The following is a 16,309-nucleotide window of genomic DNA, read 5'->3' on the forward strand; positions in this document are numbered from 1 at the left end:
CCTATTCCTGCTGTCAAGCAGTAATGTGAAAACATTACTGTGCTTCGGTCTGAAGGGCGCCGCAGCTAGTGAAACTACTGGGCAAATGAGACTTGACAACTTATGTCTCAAGGCGACGAGCGCAGTTGTAGTGCCCAGAATTATTAGGTTTTGCAATAATCAATTACCATCAGCTGAACGTCTCGTTCCTTATTTTCATAAAAAATACTAATATAAATAATTTTTTAACTTACTATACAATATAAATTAATTATTCAAGATCGCCGGAATAGGTTGGATAAGGGCAGCGCAGGACCGATCGTCATGGCGACCTTTGGGCGAGGCTTTTGAACAGCAGTGGACATCTTCCGGCTGAAGTGATAATGATGATAAATTTCTTGCTGCGATAGAAGTATGGCACTGCACACACTTGAAATACGGACAACAGGCATGCTAAAGTTATACATACAGATCAGAGAAACAATGGGCTATAAGGTTCTTTCACTATGCTACATGGCATAGTGTGGTATTATTATATAGACTACAAGCTGACCCAGCAAACGTTGTATTGGCGATATTAAAATCGCGATACAAAAGTAACTGTTGATCGTAGATGGGTGAAAATTTGAAGTATTACTATGTATTTTTTAATGCTGACTCATAACAAATTTAAAAAAAAATTTAGGGGGATGAAAAATAGATGTCTGATTCTCAGACTACCCAATATCCACTCAAAATTTCATGAGAATCGGTCAAGCCGTTTCGAAGGAGTTTAACTACAAACACCGCGACATGAGAATTTTATATATTAGATTTTATTTCCATTAATTGTTTTGTCAGATAACATTGCAATTTAACTCGCTCAAAAGTAATAGTTGCGGCGGTGTCGTTGGATCAACGAGTACTGCTTCATAGAATCTTGAGCGGTGTGATCCAATGCGGATATAGAAAATAGTCCGGCTAAGTCGAGTTAGTAAGTCTTTCGTGGGGCGATGTATATGCCTTTACGACAAGATCCCAGAAAATGTTCAAAACAAAAGTATTACGTTATTCAAAAGAATTGTTAAAAAAACGTTTGTGTGGTAAAGTTTACTATAACATAAATGACTTTCTTATTCAACAAATTGGGAATGGAGCGAACACCCTCAGGCTAATAAATAATAAGTTCAATTGTACAATGTTAATTTTTAAACATATTTTTTGATGAAAAAAAAAGCCCGCTGAGTTTGTTGCGCCCGTTCTTCTCAGGCCTGAGGCATTCATTTTGGAATAGGTGGTAGTTTTTTGACTTTCTGACATCCTATCTTGAATAAAAATATTTGAATTTGAAAAGTGTGAGAAAGGCACCACGGGTCAGGCCACCGCCGCCTATTAGTGCGGAGTCCGCAATGAAATATCTAGTGCGTCCGTATGAGCTGTATGTACACTGTCGGACTATCTATTCCGAAGCTAATAGCACGACGCATGCGACAACGAAACTTTAAAAAAAAAGTCATTTATGCTAAGGTATAAATAACCTAAACACAACAAACAAACCAATTAAGTTGTAGTCGAGTACCAGACGTAACAGCTTTATGCTAATTCCTGGTGTTATGTGATTCACTATTACGTGTACCTAAGCTATAAATAGCGCGAATAGCGCTCTTCTGCAAAAATAGTATTAATATCGAGTGTATTTCCCCGTTATAATATAACAGTTCAATGGAAATAACTAAAGTATACTAGGCGCGCCGTGTCTTAAGCCTCCTCTCCACGATCGGCGATGATCGTTACTTGTACGATCGTTTGTCATCGACAACTTAATTGCTGATCATCGTGTAAGCATCCGATCATCCGTGATCATTTATTGAGCGGCAGTTTATAACTGCTGCTAACATTTATTTATTAAAGCACACCACATCATATACAATACAATTTTCTTAATCTAATGTTACAATTAGTAGTTCTAAAGTATACGACAATGGTGAACATAAAAATTACAAAAAATGCTCCCTAAATACTTCTGAAAAATAGAACTAATACTATCTAAGCTATAATAAATACAAAATAAAAAATGAAAGTACAAATTATAACTTTAACTTATTAAAATATTGGAGACGAAAAAAAAAAGAAAAACTACTTATTTGACAAATGCAGATTGAGTGTTTAACAACACTTTCTTTAAACCTGACCAGCCCACCACCGAATATATCAAGTTCTGAATTGGTATCGTTTAACTTATTGTACTCGCGAAGAATTCAAGAACATTAACATTGTAACATTCATTTTATTACAGTATACAATACTTATGTTTGGGATTCCATATTTCTGGGTAGTTCTGATAAATTTGTTATGTCTTTTAAAGTGATGAAAATTTGAAAACAAAATTTTATGAACGGTGCGAGACTCAAAAAGTAGAAAGTGCATAACCATAACCTGAACAAAGCATACAAGATTTCATGACAATACGTCACTCGAACGGTTAGCTCAGTTGGAAGAGCAATCGCACGGAACGCGAGAGGTCGCGGTTTTCAAATTTTATTTGTGTAGTTCTGATAAAGTTCTATGAATTTAAATGTTTCTTCATTCGACCACTCAGTAGTCATTGTATCGTTCTAGCGCTATGTAAATAAAAGGAAAACAATACAACGCCGCGACAACTGCGTCGAGGCGAAGTACGTACGGCTTCGCTTACTGTCCAGTGTCCTCCAGTGAATGAATAACCTGCAATCGTATGGGCACGCGCACGCAACTACACGCGAATTCCCTTTGATGCGTGCCCTAAAAACCGACACGTCTCCGATCGCCGCGATCACTTTGACGATGATCGGCGAATAGAAGCGAATAAGCCCTCCACGCGATCGTGCTCGCGTGTAATCGCCTGTTAGCGCCGATTGTGAAGTGGTGCTGTTAATTATATCTAAGTAACCGCGTATGCTGTAGAACTGAGTCTATAACTAAAATACTAGTATTTGCCTGTTGCATTCGCAACTAAAGGTTTTAATCTCAATAAAGTATTTAAGTATGGATAACAGAGACAATTGTCATACTAAAACATGCAGGGCAAGCCTGTCAACCATTTACGGCCATTTTCAATAACGTAGCTCTAGTTACGGATAAATTGCTGTCACCGTTTAGTGACAAATCTTATCTATCCATAGTTATGTCCAATATATGTTAGATGTTAGACGATAGGTTATTGAAATGTAGGTAAGCGTAAAAAGATATATTTGTCTACCTCTAGTAAGTTAATCTAAGGATAGATAGGTTATTGAAAACGGCTGTAAGTTGGCATAGCGACATCCCAAACACACACACACACACGAGCGCTCTCACCAAACCAGACACGCACAAATATCATGTCTTATTATAAATATTGTAAATCCGTTATTAGGTGTAAGTCCTACAAAATAGTATTATTATAACCCTTATTTAAGTTCTGTGGATTTTGTGATGTTTTAAATAAATAAAAAAATCCCATTTTGCACGGACGAACGCCAAGAAAGGGAAGATATTAGTAGGATATAATAATCCATCGGTGAGGAAATATTATGTTGAACCGTTAACTCTCACCATAGAGCTTCATGTTAGATCTTCGCTTGCCACGGACTAATGTGTTTTCGATTTTCAAATTAATATGTTCGTTTATTTCACCCTTTATAAAATGGCAATGCTCTTGTGATTCCTCTGGTGTTACAGGAGAGCAAGGGCGGCAGTGATCACTTACCATTATGATCATTTACCAGTTGAAGGCTCCTTTGCACAGGATGCTGTCTAGATTAAGAGATTATTAGAATTAACCACAACGGCGCCTATTTCTGCCATGAAGCAGCAATGTGTAAACATTACTGTCTCGGTATGAAGGACGCCGTAGCTAGTGAAATTACTGGGCAAATCAGACTCAACATCTTATCTCTCAAGGTGACGAGCGCAATTGTAGTGCGCTCAGATTTTTTTTTAAGAATTATGAGCAGCACTGCATTGTTATGGCCAGGGCGTGTCTCATTTGCCCAATAATTTCACTAGCTATGGCGCCGTTAACACCGAAACACAGTAATGTTTACACATTACTGCTTCACGGCGCCGTTGTGGTACCCATAATCTAGCCGGCTTCCTGTGCAAAGGAGCCTCCCACTGGTAGATAACATACACTAACAAACATATTACACACGACTCCTTGTTAACGTTGCCGTTCATCTCATATACATTCTCGACAACTGGCCAATTAGCGAAGGTGAAGGACGCACGCGGCACGACACTGACTGACTGTCGACTCGTCACCCGTTCTTACTGACTGAACTTAAATTCTCTGAACCTCATTTATAAAACACCAATTAAAATATTTCTTTTATGTAGGTACTTGCTTCCATAAAAATTTCAAAAAAATTCAAATTCGAATATTTTTATTCAAAATAGGATTTAAAATCACTTATTGAACGTCAAAAACTACCACCCATTCAAAAGAGACTGCCTCAAACCTGAGAAGAATGGGCGCAAGAAACTCAACGGGCTTTTTTTTTTAATATAAAATATGGATTACAATGTAATATCGTACAATAAACATTTATAATTAAAGATCCTGAGGGTGTTCGCTTTATTCCCAGTCCGTGGTGTCATTAAGAAAATCGTTTATGCTATAATAACCTTTCCCACTCAAACGTTTTTTAACAATTCTTTTAAATTTCGTAACACATTTGTTTTGTACATTTTCTGGGATCATATGTAGAAGCATATACATCGCCCAACAAAAGACTTACTAACTCGAACCAACCGAGTAGTAGGCATAACAAGTTTATGTTTGTTCCTCGTGTTAACATTATGAATATAATATTTCAATTTTAAAATTAATATCAGAAAGTCCATTATCATTTCGTAATTACATTATTAATTACATACACTCATGGACAGATTTAGCGGCGCGCAAAATAAACTTTGACTTTTTTGTTTGCTGTAATTATCATACACACCGTTTTATTTTACAAATATTTTTTTTATATTATAACACACTTTGTTGTTTTTAAAGTGATAACCATCACTTCTAGGATTAATACACAAATAAAATTTGAGAAAGAACAAAATTTTATGGTCGATGAGGGACTCGAACCCACGACCTCCGGCGTTCCGTGCCGGTGCTCTAACCAACTGAGCTAACCGTTCGAGTACCGCCTCGTTATAAAATTCTGTTTGCTTTGTTCAACTCTCAGGTTGTGGCTTCATCTACAGGATCTACTTTACAGTTGATAACCTGCTCAACCCCAATATTTGCATATTAGGAAATTGACTTGAGATGTTGCTCTTGTAAACCGTTCGAGTGTCGTATCGTTATAAAATCCTGTATGCTTTGTTTGTAGATGAAGCCACAATCTGAGAGTTAAATAAGAAGTTCATAAAATCTTGTTGTTTTTCAAATTTTATTTATGTATAATACAATTATTGCATATTATGTAGTGTTTTTATTTACTGTGAAAATTTGGTCAAGTTTTGAATTTGAATTAAAAATTTTATATTTCGACTAGCTGACCCAGCAAACGTTGTATTGCCGATATGAAAATCGCGATACAAAAGTAACTGTTAGATGGGTGAAAATGTGAAGTTGTATGTATTTTTTAATGCTGACTCATAATCAAACAAATTTAAAAAAAAAATGACATAAAAATTAAAAAAAAAATCGTGTTGACCACCCTAACATTTAGGGGGATGAAAAATAGACGTTGTCCGATTCTCAGACCTACCCAATATGCACTCAAAATTTCATGTGAATCGGTCAAGCCGTTTCGGAGGAGTTCAATGTTTAACACCATGACACGAGAATTTAATATATTAGATATATATCGAGATGTTAATACCAATGTTATGAGGCGCCAATATACTCGCCCTACCTGAACCCCATAGAGGCATGTTTGGGACATTCATTGGAGACTATAAGAAATTAAATCCTGCGGACGCTAGTATGACAGAACTTAAACGAATTACAAGAAGAATTAAACGCATTCAAACAAGAATTATTGTTTTAATTAGGACTATGTGAAGGAGATTGGAAACAGTTCGAAGAGCTAGAGGTGCCAATACTAAGTATTGTAGAACCTTTCGTAAACTGCTTTATTCAAAAAAAAATGTTGCATTCAAAAATTTTTGTTTCCTTTTACTTTTAATGACTTGTTTTATCTTCATTTTGTTACATCTAATATATAAAATTCTCCTCCATCTATATAAACTCCTCCGAAACGGCTTGACCGATTCTCATGAAATTTTGAGTGCATATTGGGTAGGTCTGAGAATCGGACAACATCTATTTCTCATCCCCCTAAATGTTAGGGTGGTCAACACGATTTTTTTTTTTAATTTTTATGTTATTTTTTTTAAGTTTGTTTGATTATGAGTCAGCATTAAAAAATACATACAACTTCAAATTTTCACCCATCTACGATCAACAGTTACTTTTGTATCGCGATTTTGATATCGGCAACAACCTTTGCTGGGTCAGCTAGTGATCAATAAATTTCTCGGCTTGAAATATACAAATAACAAGTAAAACCCAAATTGGGTACATACCTTTGCTTACTAGAATTGTAATCATGTACTAGGTAAGTCAGAGATTGCGTTGCGATTTTTTTTTTATATTTTAATAAAAAAAAATTACATTGCGGTTTCAAAGCAATAAAAACCACTGAGGTTTGTACAATTGCTAAATTAAGTCTACACCAACAGAGTTAAATTAATAAAAGAAAAAATTGTTCACAATCGTTAGAAACTTAGCTATACATTATAATTTTACAAATAAAAGTAATAGTACTTGATACAATTAATAGTTAAGCACGATAATTTGATCGGTGGTCAGTCAACGAGTCGGTTAAGTCACGTAGCAGTTTATTAATCAGTCTAGGTACTATGTAAGCTGTTGTCTGCTTGGCTAAATATTGCAAATATTCAAAATTTTACAGACGATGTAGTATCAAAAAGCATGGCACACACTTCTTTGTAAGTCAGTCTATGATGATCTTTTGCTTACATCTACTAATACAAGTGATATAAATGAGTCGGGTACTTGGTTACAAGCGTTGCCTTCTGCGCCTATTGGAATACTACTTGACAATATGGCAATCTCAATATGCATATCATTCCGGCTAGGTATAAACTTAAACGAACAGCATCAATGTCGATAAGGGGTTCAAATAGATACTCTTCCTAAAATCGGCAGGCCGTACGTCATGTCAGCATTAAGTAATGAAATCCTCCGCAGGGCATTTTCCCCTCTTAATATACCAGCTGATTTAGAGCCAAATGGTATTACCCGCCGCGATGGCAAGCATCTTGATGAGATAACCCTGGTGGCTTGGATACGGGGAAGGGCGCTGGTGTGGGACTATTAGCGCTGAACCAGTACACAATGTCAGATAGAATATCGTTTACTTTATCTTACATAACTTGTTTTCTTTTCACTTTAAATATCAGTGGAGTGTCGTCCGCAAACAATACTACCTTATGTTTTTTCTTTGTACAAGATTAGAAAGATCAATTGTATATATAAGGAAGAGGAACGGTCCAAGATTAGACACTTGTGGTACCCCCATACTGTGAGGAGATCTTCTGCCATTCACGTCCACCTTCTGAATTATATTGATAAGATATGAAATTATAAGATCGAGCGCGGTTCCTTTTATGCTCTTATCTCTTCCTCTAATTTTCCATCGTTCCTCTAATTTGTCCAGGACTGTACTTAAAACATACATTATATGTATAATTATTTGTTTAGTTTATTCATATCATGCCTTATAACACCCACCAGTGATTCCTGAAACTGTTAAGAACCAGCAACAACTGTGTGTCAATCATTCAAGATATTACAAGATACGACATGTACAATGACAACTTCGCTGCTTTTTCTGTTAAATTAGGGTAAAAATTGAAATTTAAAATTCGTATTATTCCGATTGGTCATACAATAATTTAATTCGCTTGCATATTATTGTCTCTCATTTGAAATATTATCCGCCAAGCCCATAACTTTAATACGCTTTCATTACTTTCACAAACGCGTAGATAATAAGTTCCAGACTTATTTGGAATCTTTAACCTTTTAACTGTCGGGACAATGGATAGTTATCAAATAATTAACGACTCATATACTTGTCTGTCAACAGACGTTCAATATAGGTCACGCGCGAGTCGCAAGTCGCACATGAACATAAAATAACACTGTGTACTTTTTAAAAACTTTATTAATCGAAACTCGTTTTTTTTTGTGATTTTTAATATCCATCAAAATTTCAGCTTTATAACTGCAACGGCTTTAGAGATATGTCCCGCTGACAGACAGGCGGACGGAAGAACAGCGCAGTTAAGTAATCGGACCCCTTAAATTAGAGGTTAACTTCAACCCGACGCGCGTCACTTTGTACGACATTTGAAGAATATTATTCAAGATGGTTACCATCCCATGCTTACAGTACACTCTCGTTAAAGATTAATTTACTTCAACGTCAAAAAACGGAGGCAGCTCGCGGATGCGTTGCAGCGCCATTTTGTGGGAAGTTCCAGCAAAATTCAATAATATTCAATGAGCGTATGTGAATATTTCCCGGGGCTCTATTTAATGTGAGTTACCACAAGGGTCAATACTTGGACCGTTCCTCCTTCTAATATACATCAACGATGTGCCTTATTATGTGAAAAAAAAAATCAATTTCAACTTCAAATCTTGCTTAGGGCAACTGGGTCAGAGTTATATTAGCGACCATTACCTACAGCCAATGACTCTAGAAAACAGCACATTGGCGTATGACCGTTAATAAAAATAGGACCTAACCAAGCTCGGCATAGTGTGTTTTATTTTTTAGCGACCTTTAATTGATTTTGAACGGTCGTAATATAGTATCGAGCAAGTGGCAAGTTGTGATTTGGCCAGAAAAAAAATAATAGTAAGATACGTGCTGACATTTCATATAAATTCAAAGTAAACAAACAGAAACAAACAAACATAATATTATGACGAAGCGAACAACTCTCGTTGTTTATTGGCTTCATTAAGTGTGGATAATTCATTATTACTCAATGTTAAAATATGTAGGAGTCACTTATTGATAGTCAATAAATTTGTGATAATAAAAAAATCTACGTATTAGTCTCGATTCCAAATTACAATGGGGATCCAGAAATGAATAATTGGCTAATTGACTTAGTTCTAAATTCTAAGCAGCATACGCGGTTATACAGATTCTAACATTTAACTGACACGGCTCGCTTTTCTTGATAAAGTATTAATGTAACGATACCACTGTTTGGTAATGCAGCCTCCGCTACCAGGCTATTTTTTGAAACCGATATTTAATGTATCTACTATAGATGTGTACCAAAGATTGGCAATGCGAAAGGGTCTGCATAAGAGCGTGTTAGAGCGAGATAGACAGACGAGATCATTTCCGTACACGCTATCAGCCTGCAACGGCCTGATGTTTGTTGTTAGCGAAGCAAGTCTCGCTTTTGTGGAAAGATTCCGTAGTAGTAGTAAATTAAGTGGAACTAGTTGTATATGGCCAAAAACTAGTGGACTTCTTGATGGAACACAACTTACACCTTCTTAATAGCCTATTAAAAAAAAAGAAAAGCAATAAGTGGACCTGGAGTTCTCCAAATGGAAAAAATAAAAATGAGATAGACTACATTGCAAGCAACCAACCAAAAGCATTTATAGACACTTCTGTTGTACAAAATCTTAACTTCAACACTGATCATCGACTAGTTAGAAGCAAACTCAGAATAAATCCACCAAAGGCATCCAGGAAATATATTAAGAAAATACCAAACAGGACAATTGATCCAAATTGCAAGGACTTAGTCCAATCACTGCCAGAAAACATCTATGACCTGATAAATGATAACACTAGCATCAAAGAAAGTTACCAGAAACTAGAAGAATATCTAACAGCTCCTACAAAAATCAAACCAGGTAGGAAACAAAAACGCCCACTCAGTGAGAAAACTCTTCACCTTATAGAAGAAAGAAAAAAACCAAATAGCAGGACCCTTTAAAAAGAATAACCTCAAACTAATTGCAGAAACCAGTAAAAAAATAAAAGAAAACATAAGGAGGGATCGCAAAATTAGAAGACTACAGACTTTAGAGAAACATATTATTAAATCAGGAGGTGTGCGCAAAGCATTTAAAGAATTAAAAGAAATAAACAAAGAATGGATCCCGAAAGTCAAACGAGGAACAAAGACTGCTACAAAAAGGGAGGATATAGTTAAAATAGCCACACAATTTTATGAAAAGATATACGCAGACTTCCCCTTCTAAACACTGAACCAAAGTGAACATACTCAGCCTCAAGATCCAGATACAGAATTTGAGCCGGAAATATTGCAATGCGAAGTATTTAAGGCTATCCAGAGTCAAGTGTTACAAAAAGCAGCAGGACCTGATAACATCTACAATGAACTTCTAAAAGGGATGGCCACTGAACTAGCTCCTGTACTCACAAAATATTTAATAGAATAATGAATAGCCAATGGATACCAACACAATGGGAAACATCACACATCATCCTATTACATAAGAAAGTTTCAAAGAAAGACATAGGTAACTACAGGCCCATAAGTCTGATGTCTAATATGTATAAAATATTCTCAAAGGTCATATTGGATCGAATAAGTAAACGACTTGATGAAAACCAGCCAATCGAACAAGCTGGCTTCAGGAAACACTTTTCAACATTAGATCACATCCACACAGCGAAACAGGTAGTGGAGAAATACAATGAGTACAATAAAAATCTATACTAGGCATTCATAGACTATAACAAGGCATTCGACAGCATAAGCCACGAAGCCATGTGGGTAAGTTTGTCAAGTCAAGGTATTCCAGAGTTGTTTATTAATGTCCTTAAAACCATATACAAAAATAGTAAAGCAAGAGTTCAACTGGAAAAAATTGGCCCAGAGTTTAAAGTAAAAAGGGGTGTAAGACAAAGAGATCCAGTGTCCCCCAAGTTATTTTCTGCAGTCCTTGAAAACATTTTCCGCAAACTATATTGGGATCACATGGGCCTCAACATAGATGGTAAGAAATTAAACCACCTCAGATTTGCAGATGATATCATATTATTCGAAGAAGATCCAAAAAAACTACAAGGTATGATCGAGTCCCTATGCAAGGAAAGCGAAAAAGTTGGTTTAACAATGAACACCACAAAAACAAAATTAATGACAAATTCAATAAAAACCGAAATTAACATAAATACAACCTTCCTAGAATATGTAGAAGAGTACACATACCTTGGCCAACTAATATCTCCTGTATCTCCCAAGCAAAGAAATAAATACAAGAATAACCAATGGATGGAAAAAATATTGGTCTATGAAGGAAGTCATGAAGTCCACCAATCTCAGCATTACCATAAAAAGAAAGGTATTTAACACATGTATACTACCCTGCATTACATATGGATGTGAGACATGACACTCAACAATGAGCACCGAGACAGGCTTAAGTACTGCCAAAGATCTATGGAACGAAGTATGACGGGAACACGTAGACTAGACAAAATTAGAAACGAAGACCTGAGACAAAAAACTAAAGTAACCGACATACTTAATAAAATAGATCAGCAGAAGTGGAGATGGACTGGCCACATGTTGAGAGATGGCCGGGAGAAATGGAGCAGAATTGTCACAGATTGGTATCCAAGAGGTTGCACGCGGAGCCAGAGGAGACCTCGAACAAGATGGGAGGATGAACTCAAACTCACAGCGGGCCCGAACTGGAGAAGAGTGACCCATGACAGACTCCAATGGAAAGAGCTAGAGGAGGCCTTTGCCAAACGGCACACTGAGTTAAGAGACATCCTCTAACTCAGAATAAGAAGGGCTTAATAGAATAATAGAACAGTTGTATATGGTACCTGGATATAACTCATCTAAGAAAGAAAATCTTCAGAATTGCACATTTCGCACTGACACAAGCAATCAGACTTTGGTTTCACTTGATGATTTGCATTGCCAATCTTCTAATGTCAGTGCGAAACGGGACCGGACAATATATCTATGGCATCTACGTAATGCAACTTAATGCAAAAAAAAATACAACTCAGTTTTTACATTTCGTCTGATGCGGTATTTTAATTTATCGATTATAATTCTGTCAAAACGGTAATTTAATTTAACCAGTAGTTGCATCAGTAGATAAAAATAAGCCCACACGAGAGTGCGGCACACAGAGATTATATTAATGGCCTATAAACTTTAACGTCATCATTTAACGATCCGAACGTGTTTCGGATAATTCATTCGGGATTTCCTGTTAAACAACCTTTATTTCGCAGGTATTACATACATACTGAAAGGACTGGCCATTTGTAATAAAATAATAAAAAAAAAAGCATTTTACAGTATGTGGAAAACGAACACTTCGAGAGTAGGTTAAATTTTAGTTTATAATATGATTTTCATATTTTGTTTTCACAACACGGTTAGGAATTTGTGTTGTGTATACACTGAGTTTTACTCGAGAAAATATTGAGCTTGAGTCGATAAGAAAGTTGCCAGAGACTTCAATCAGCATTGCATGGTGAAACTTCATCTCGTAGCTCTGTGTATTCCTATGAATTCGGACGTTCATCTCTGGGAGAATTTCCGTGAAGGTCGTCTGGTAACAGTTCTTACCAAAACTGATTAAGATACCAAACGAAAACTGATTGAAACTGATGAAAAATTAAATGTCAGCATTGTTTTAAATGCTCCTACCAAATGAGCCAAGTGGAGGTGGAGAGATTGTCTTATGTATTACACCATAATAATAATATTATGTAGTATACCTTAATATATTCTGATGTCATGTGTATAACATATTACTACATAGACACCAGCAGAATATAAACATGGTAGTGCTGATAGTAATGTCTTTCATAGCAGTTGAAATCATGTATCATCCTAGCAACATGTACCTCATATGCAGTTTATGCACAATGCACATCTTAAATTTATTATACAAATGCTGACCCGTTGTTGTTGCTGTTCGTTGGTGTTTCTGGTTCTCTCTGTTTGCTTGGGCGACAGCATTCTACATGTGTTAATATGTGTTTGTGTGTGCATGCACTAAGCTTGAGAAAAAGCATAACACCAACCATGGTGTTTTGTACATGTATATGTATTATACATTTATAGATTCTTCATCCTTTTTGAAGATTTTACTAGTACAATGTGTGAATTGCACTTTTGCGGTAATGTTCAATATTAAGAAATGAAGAAGAAATTTAAACGGGTACAAAGTTTTGTAGTCATGAAATAAAAATAAAAAACATTTCAAAATAAATTCAAAACAATTTCATGTTTTTCTCCCTACAAAAATTTTTGCTGTATAAAAATATAACTTCTAAAACTCATATGTACGATGGTAAACAAGCCTTGTGGAAGTCTGACTCGCACATGTCCTGTGTTTTGAGTGAATGGGAAATCAGATTGTATGGACTGGAAAGGGTAAAGAGAGAGTAAGGTAAAGGAAAAAGGGTTGGTGTGAATAACAGAAGCTATAGATGTATATCAGGACAGTGTCACATGGATCGCTAATGACATCCATAATATTAGTGGGAGGCTCCTTTGCACAGGATGCCGGCTAGATTATGGGTACCACAAGGGCGCCTATTTCTGCCGTGAAGCAGTAATGTGTAAGCATTACTGTGTTTCCGTCTGAAGGGTGCCATAGCTAGTGAAATTACTGGGCAAATGAGACTTAACATCTTGTCTCAAGGTGATGAGCGCAGTTGTAATGCCGCTCAGAATTTTTGGGGGTTTCAAGAATCCTGAGCGGCACTGCATTGAAATGGGCGGGGCGTATCAATTACCATCAGCTGGACGTTTTGCTCATCTTGTCCCTTATTTTCATAAAAAAAAATAATAATTAGTATAATTTATGACTTATTGTAATATAAAATTAATTACAGTAAATATATACCTGATATACATATGAGATTTCCACCTATATATTGACTCATCACAATATCTCTGGAACCATAAGGCATAGAGACTTGAAATTTGGTAGGAATATTCCTTTCGCCGAGTCAAGGTCAGCTAAGAACAGATTTTGTATGAAATTCCACCCGCAAGTGTTTTTTTTATTATAAACAGAACAACATCTGTCGGGACAGCTAGTATAAATAATATATAAGCTTGGTGGTCTACTTAAATTTGTGGTGCCCTTCCACCAAAGCCACAATATGAAGAATAAAAATTTAATAATTCAATGATTATTGATATCAATGTTTTATCAGAAAAGATATGTTATTACCTTAGAATGTGTTCAAATGGTTTGAATGTCATTGATCAATAATTACTAAATATCTTGTAAAATTAATATCTGAACTGTTAATAGTTTGTGTTATTAGAAGTGCTAGATAAGAGACTACAAATCAAGTTGATTAATAAACTATTAATATAAAGAGGAAAAGCTACTCACTGCAAATATAGTGTTTTGTAGTCCAAATGGAATTGGAGTCAACCTTGCAAAGAACACAATCTTGAAAGCTTGAGGGCCAGAGATCACTTTGAGGAGGGCCCTCGCGGTATCGGACTTCAACAGCCGATCGAGAGGGAGATAGCCGCGCACCATTTTCAGCGTGAAGTGAGCGATCGCCACTCCAAAGTTAGCACTCACTATTACCAACCCCAAACCCTTTAGAATTCCAAATAAATATCCACTTGTTATAATCAACACCAGGTACCCGATGGTCACAGGGAAACTCACGATAAGGAACAATCCCATGAACAATAAAAATATAATTTTTGGGTCCTGGGAGTCGACCCAGTATAAAATCGTCTTTAAATATTCTTTGAAAAAATACAATATAAGCAGTAAGCACGTCAACAATATTATCGAAACTACGATGTTAAATAAGTAACTGTACGTCGTTCTGTTATTTATTTTTGCCCAAACACTTTTCTTTCTAGTCACCACTGTCGCATCATTTTCACCGTCTTCAATGTTAATTATTTCCATTTTACAAATGATTTATTATAAGACAATGACACAAATACCTTATGAAACACGTAAGGACAGCGAATAAAATAGAATATAATTCGCCATGGCCTAGTTTCGAGTCTGTTTAGATCAATTTGGGACTGGGACAATAAATAAAAACAAAGATAAGTAAACTTTCCTCACGTTCGATTCCCAACCAACTGGGCAATTTACTATTGTATTTGTACTAAGATTTGTACTTATTTCAATGTTCATGACAAACATCAGCTGTCAATTGACAAATGGCACAAAGCACAAATAATATTTTTTTTCGTCCGTCTGCCGTCGTGTCTAGGATTTATTAGTACTCAGAACAGTCAACAGACTGTCTATTCTTTTAAGATTTTTTCAGAGATATTATCCCTACACTACATGTTTTATTTTTAGAAAAAATATCTTACCAGAATATATTTGTTGTCTAGAACACGGGAAGTACATGAAAAAAAAACAAATAGTAATAGAGAAAAAGTGTGTGGGACCGAGCGTGTGACCACCCTCGTGCCTGCTTACTTGTGAGGAATAACATTAATTTCACGTGTATTTCAGAGCTTATGACGAGGGTTCTTGCAGCCCTGCAAATTCACTGTGAACTGGAGGGCAGGAAGCAAACACTCATCATTGCTTCAGCATACTGCGCTGGTAACAGACCCACACCATCAACCGAGCTCATCCGACCAGCTCACTACTGCAGCAGCAAGCACCTACTCCTGTCATTTGATGCAAATACCACATAGAATGGGGTAACAGCAACACAAACATTAGAGGTGAGTCGTTTCATGAATTTATAATTAAAAATAATTTAGAAATAATAAAATAAAATACAGGAAACACTCCAACATTTGTAACCACACTTAGGAAGGAGGTATTAGACGTAACCATCGCGTCTCCTGTCCTCTGCAGGCATATCACAAAGTGGTCAGTTTCTCCTGAACCATAGAATCATAAGATTTAACATTGCAGGAGTACATGGTCGGAAAGGAGAACACAGGAATCCTAAGAGAACGGGCTAGCTGAAATACAAAGAAAAGCTCAAGAAACAACATCTCCACTGCAACAGGTACCCATAAAACCCTGTTAGCAGCGATAGAGAACCTCAATCAGGCTGTAATAACGGCCTATGAAGATAGTTGTCCCAGATAAACTTGCCATGGTGTGAAAGCCGTGCCCTGGTGGAATATAGAGCTGACGCAACTAAGGAAGGCAGTACGTACTCAATTTAGCCGGGCAAAGTGCACAGACCAATGGGGGGTCCATAAGCAGGCCCTATACTCATACAACAAACAAGTCCGCTGGGCCAAGAAAGCAGATTACAAAGAGTTCTGCTCAAAAATCCGCTCGGTC

General features: G+C 36.4%; 1 protein-coding gene across 1 annotated transcript in view; it reads right to left on the reverse strand.

The window, feature by feature from the left end:
* LOC126966115 (transmembrane protein 64) overlaps nucleotides 1-15,124 on the reverse strand; it is a 30,115-nt gene extending 14,991 nt beyond the window's left edge. Inside the window, exon 1 of the mRNA XM_050809992.1 lies at nucleotides 14,408-15,124. Coding sequence (XP_050665949.1) covers nucleotides 14,408-14,947 — 540 coding nt within the window. The 5' untranslated portion in view covers nucleotides 14,948-15,124. The remainder of the gene's footprint in view (nucleotides 1-14,407) is intronic.
* Between the last annotated feature and the right edge of the window lie 1,185 nt (nucleotides 15,125-16,309).

The sequence above is a fragment of the Leptidea sinapis genome, chromosome 1 (assembly GCF_905404315.1).
Source record: "Leptidea sinapis chromosome 1, ilLepSina1.1, whole genome shotgun sequence".
Taxonomy (NCBI): Eukaryota; Metazoa; Arthropoda; class Insecta; order Lepidoptera; family Pieridae; genus Leptidea; species Leptidea sinapis.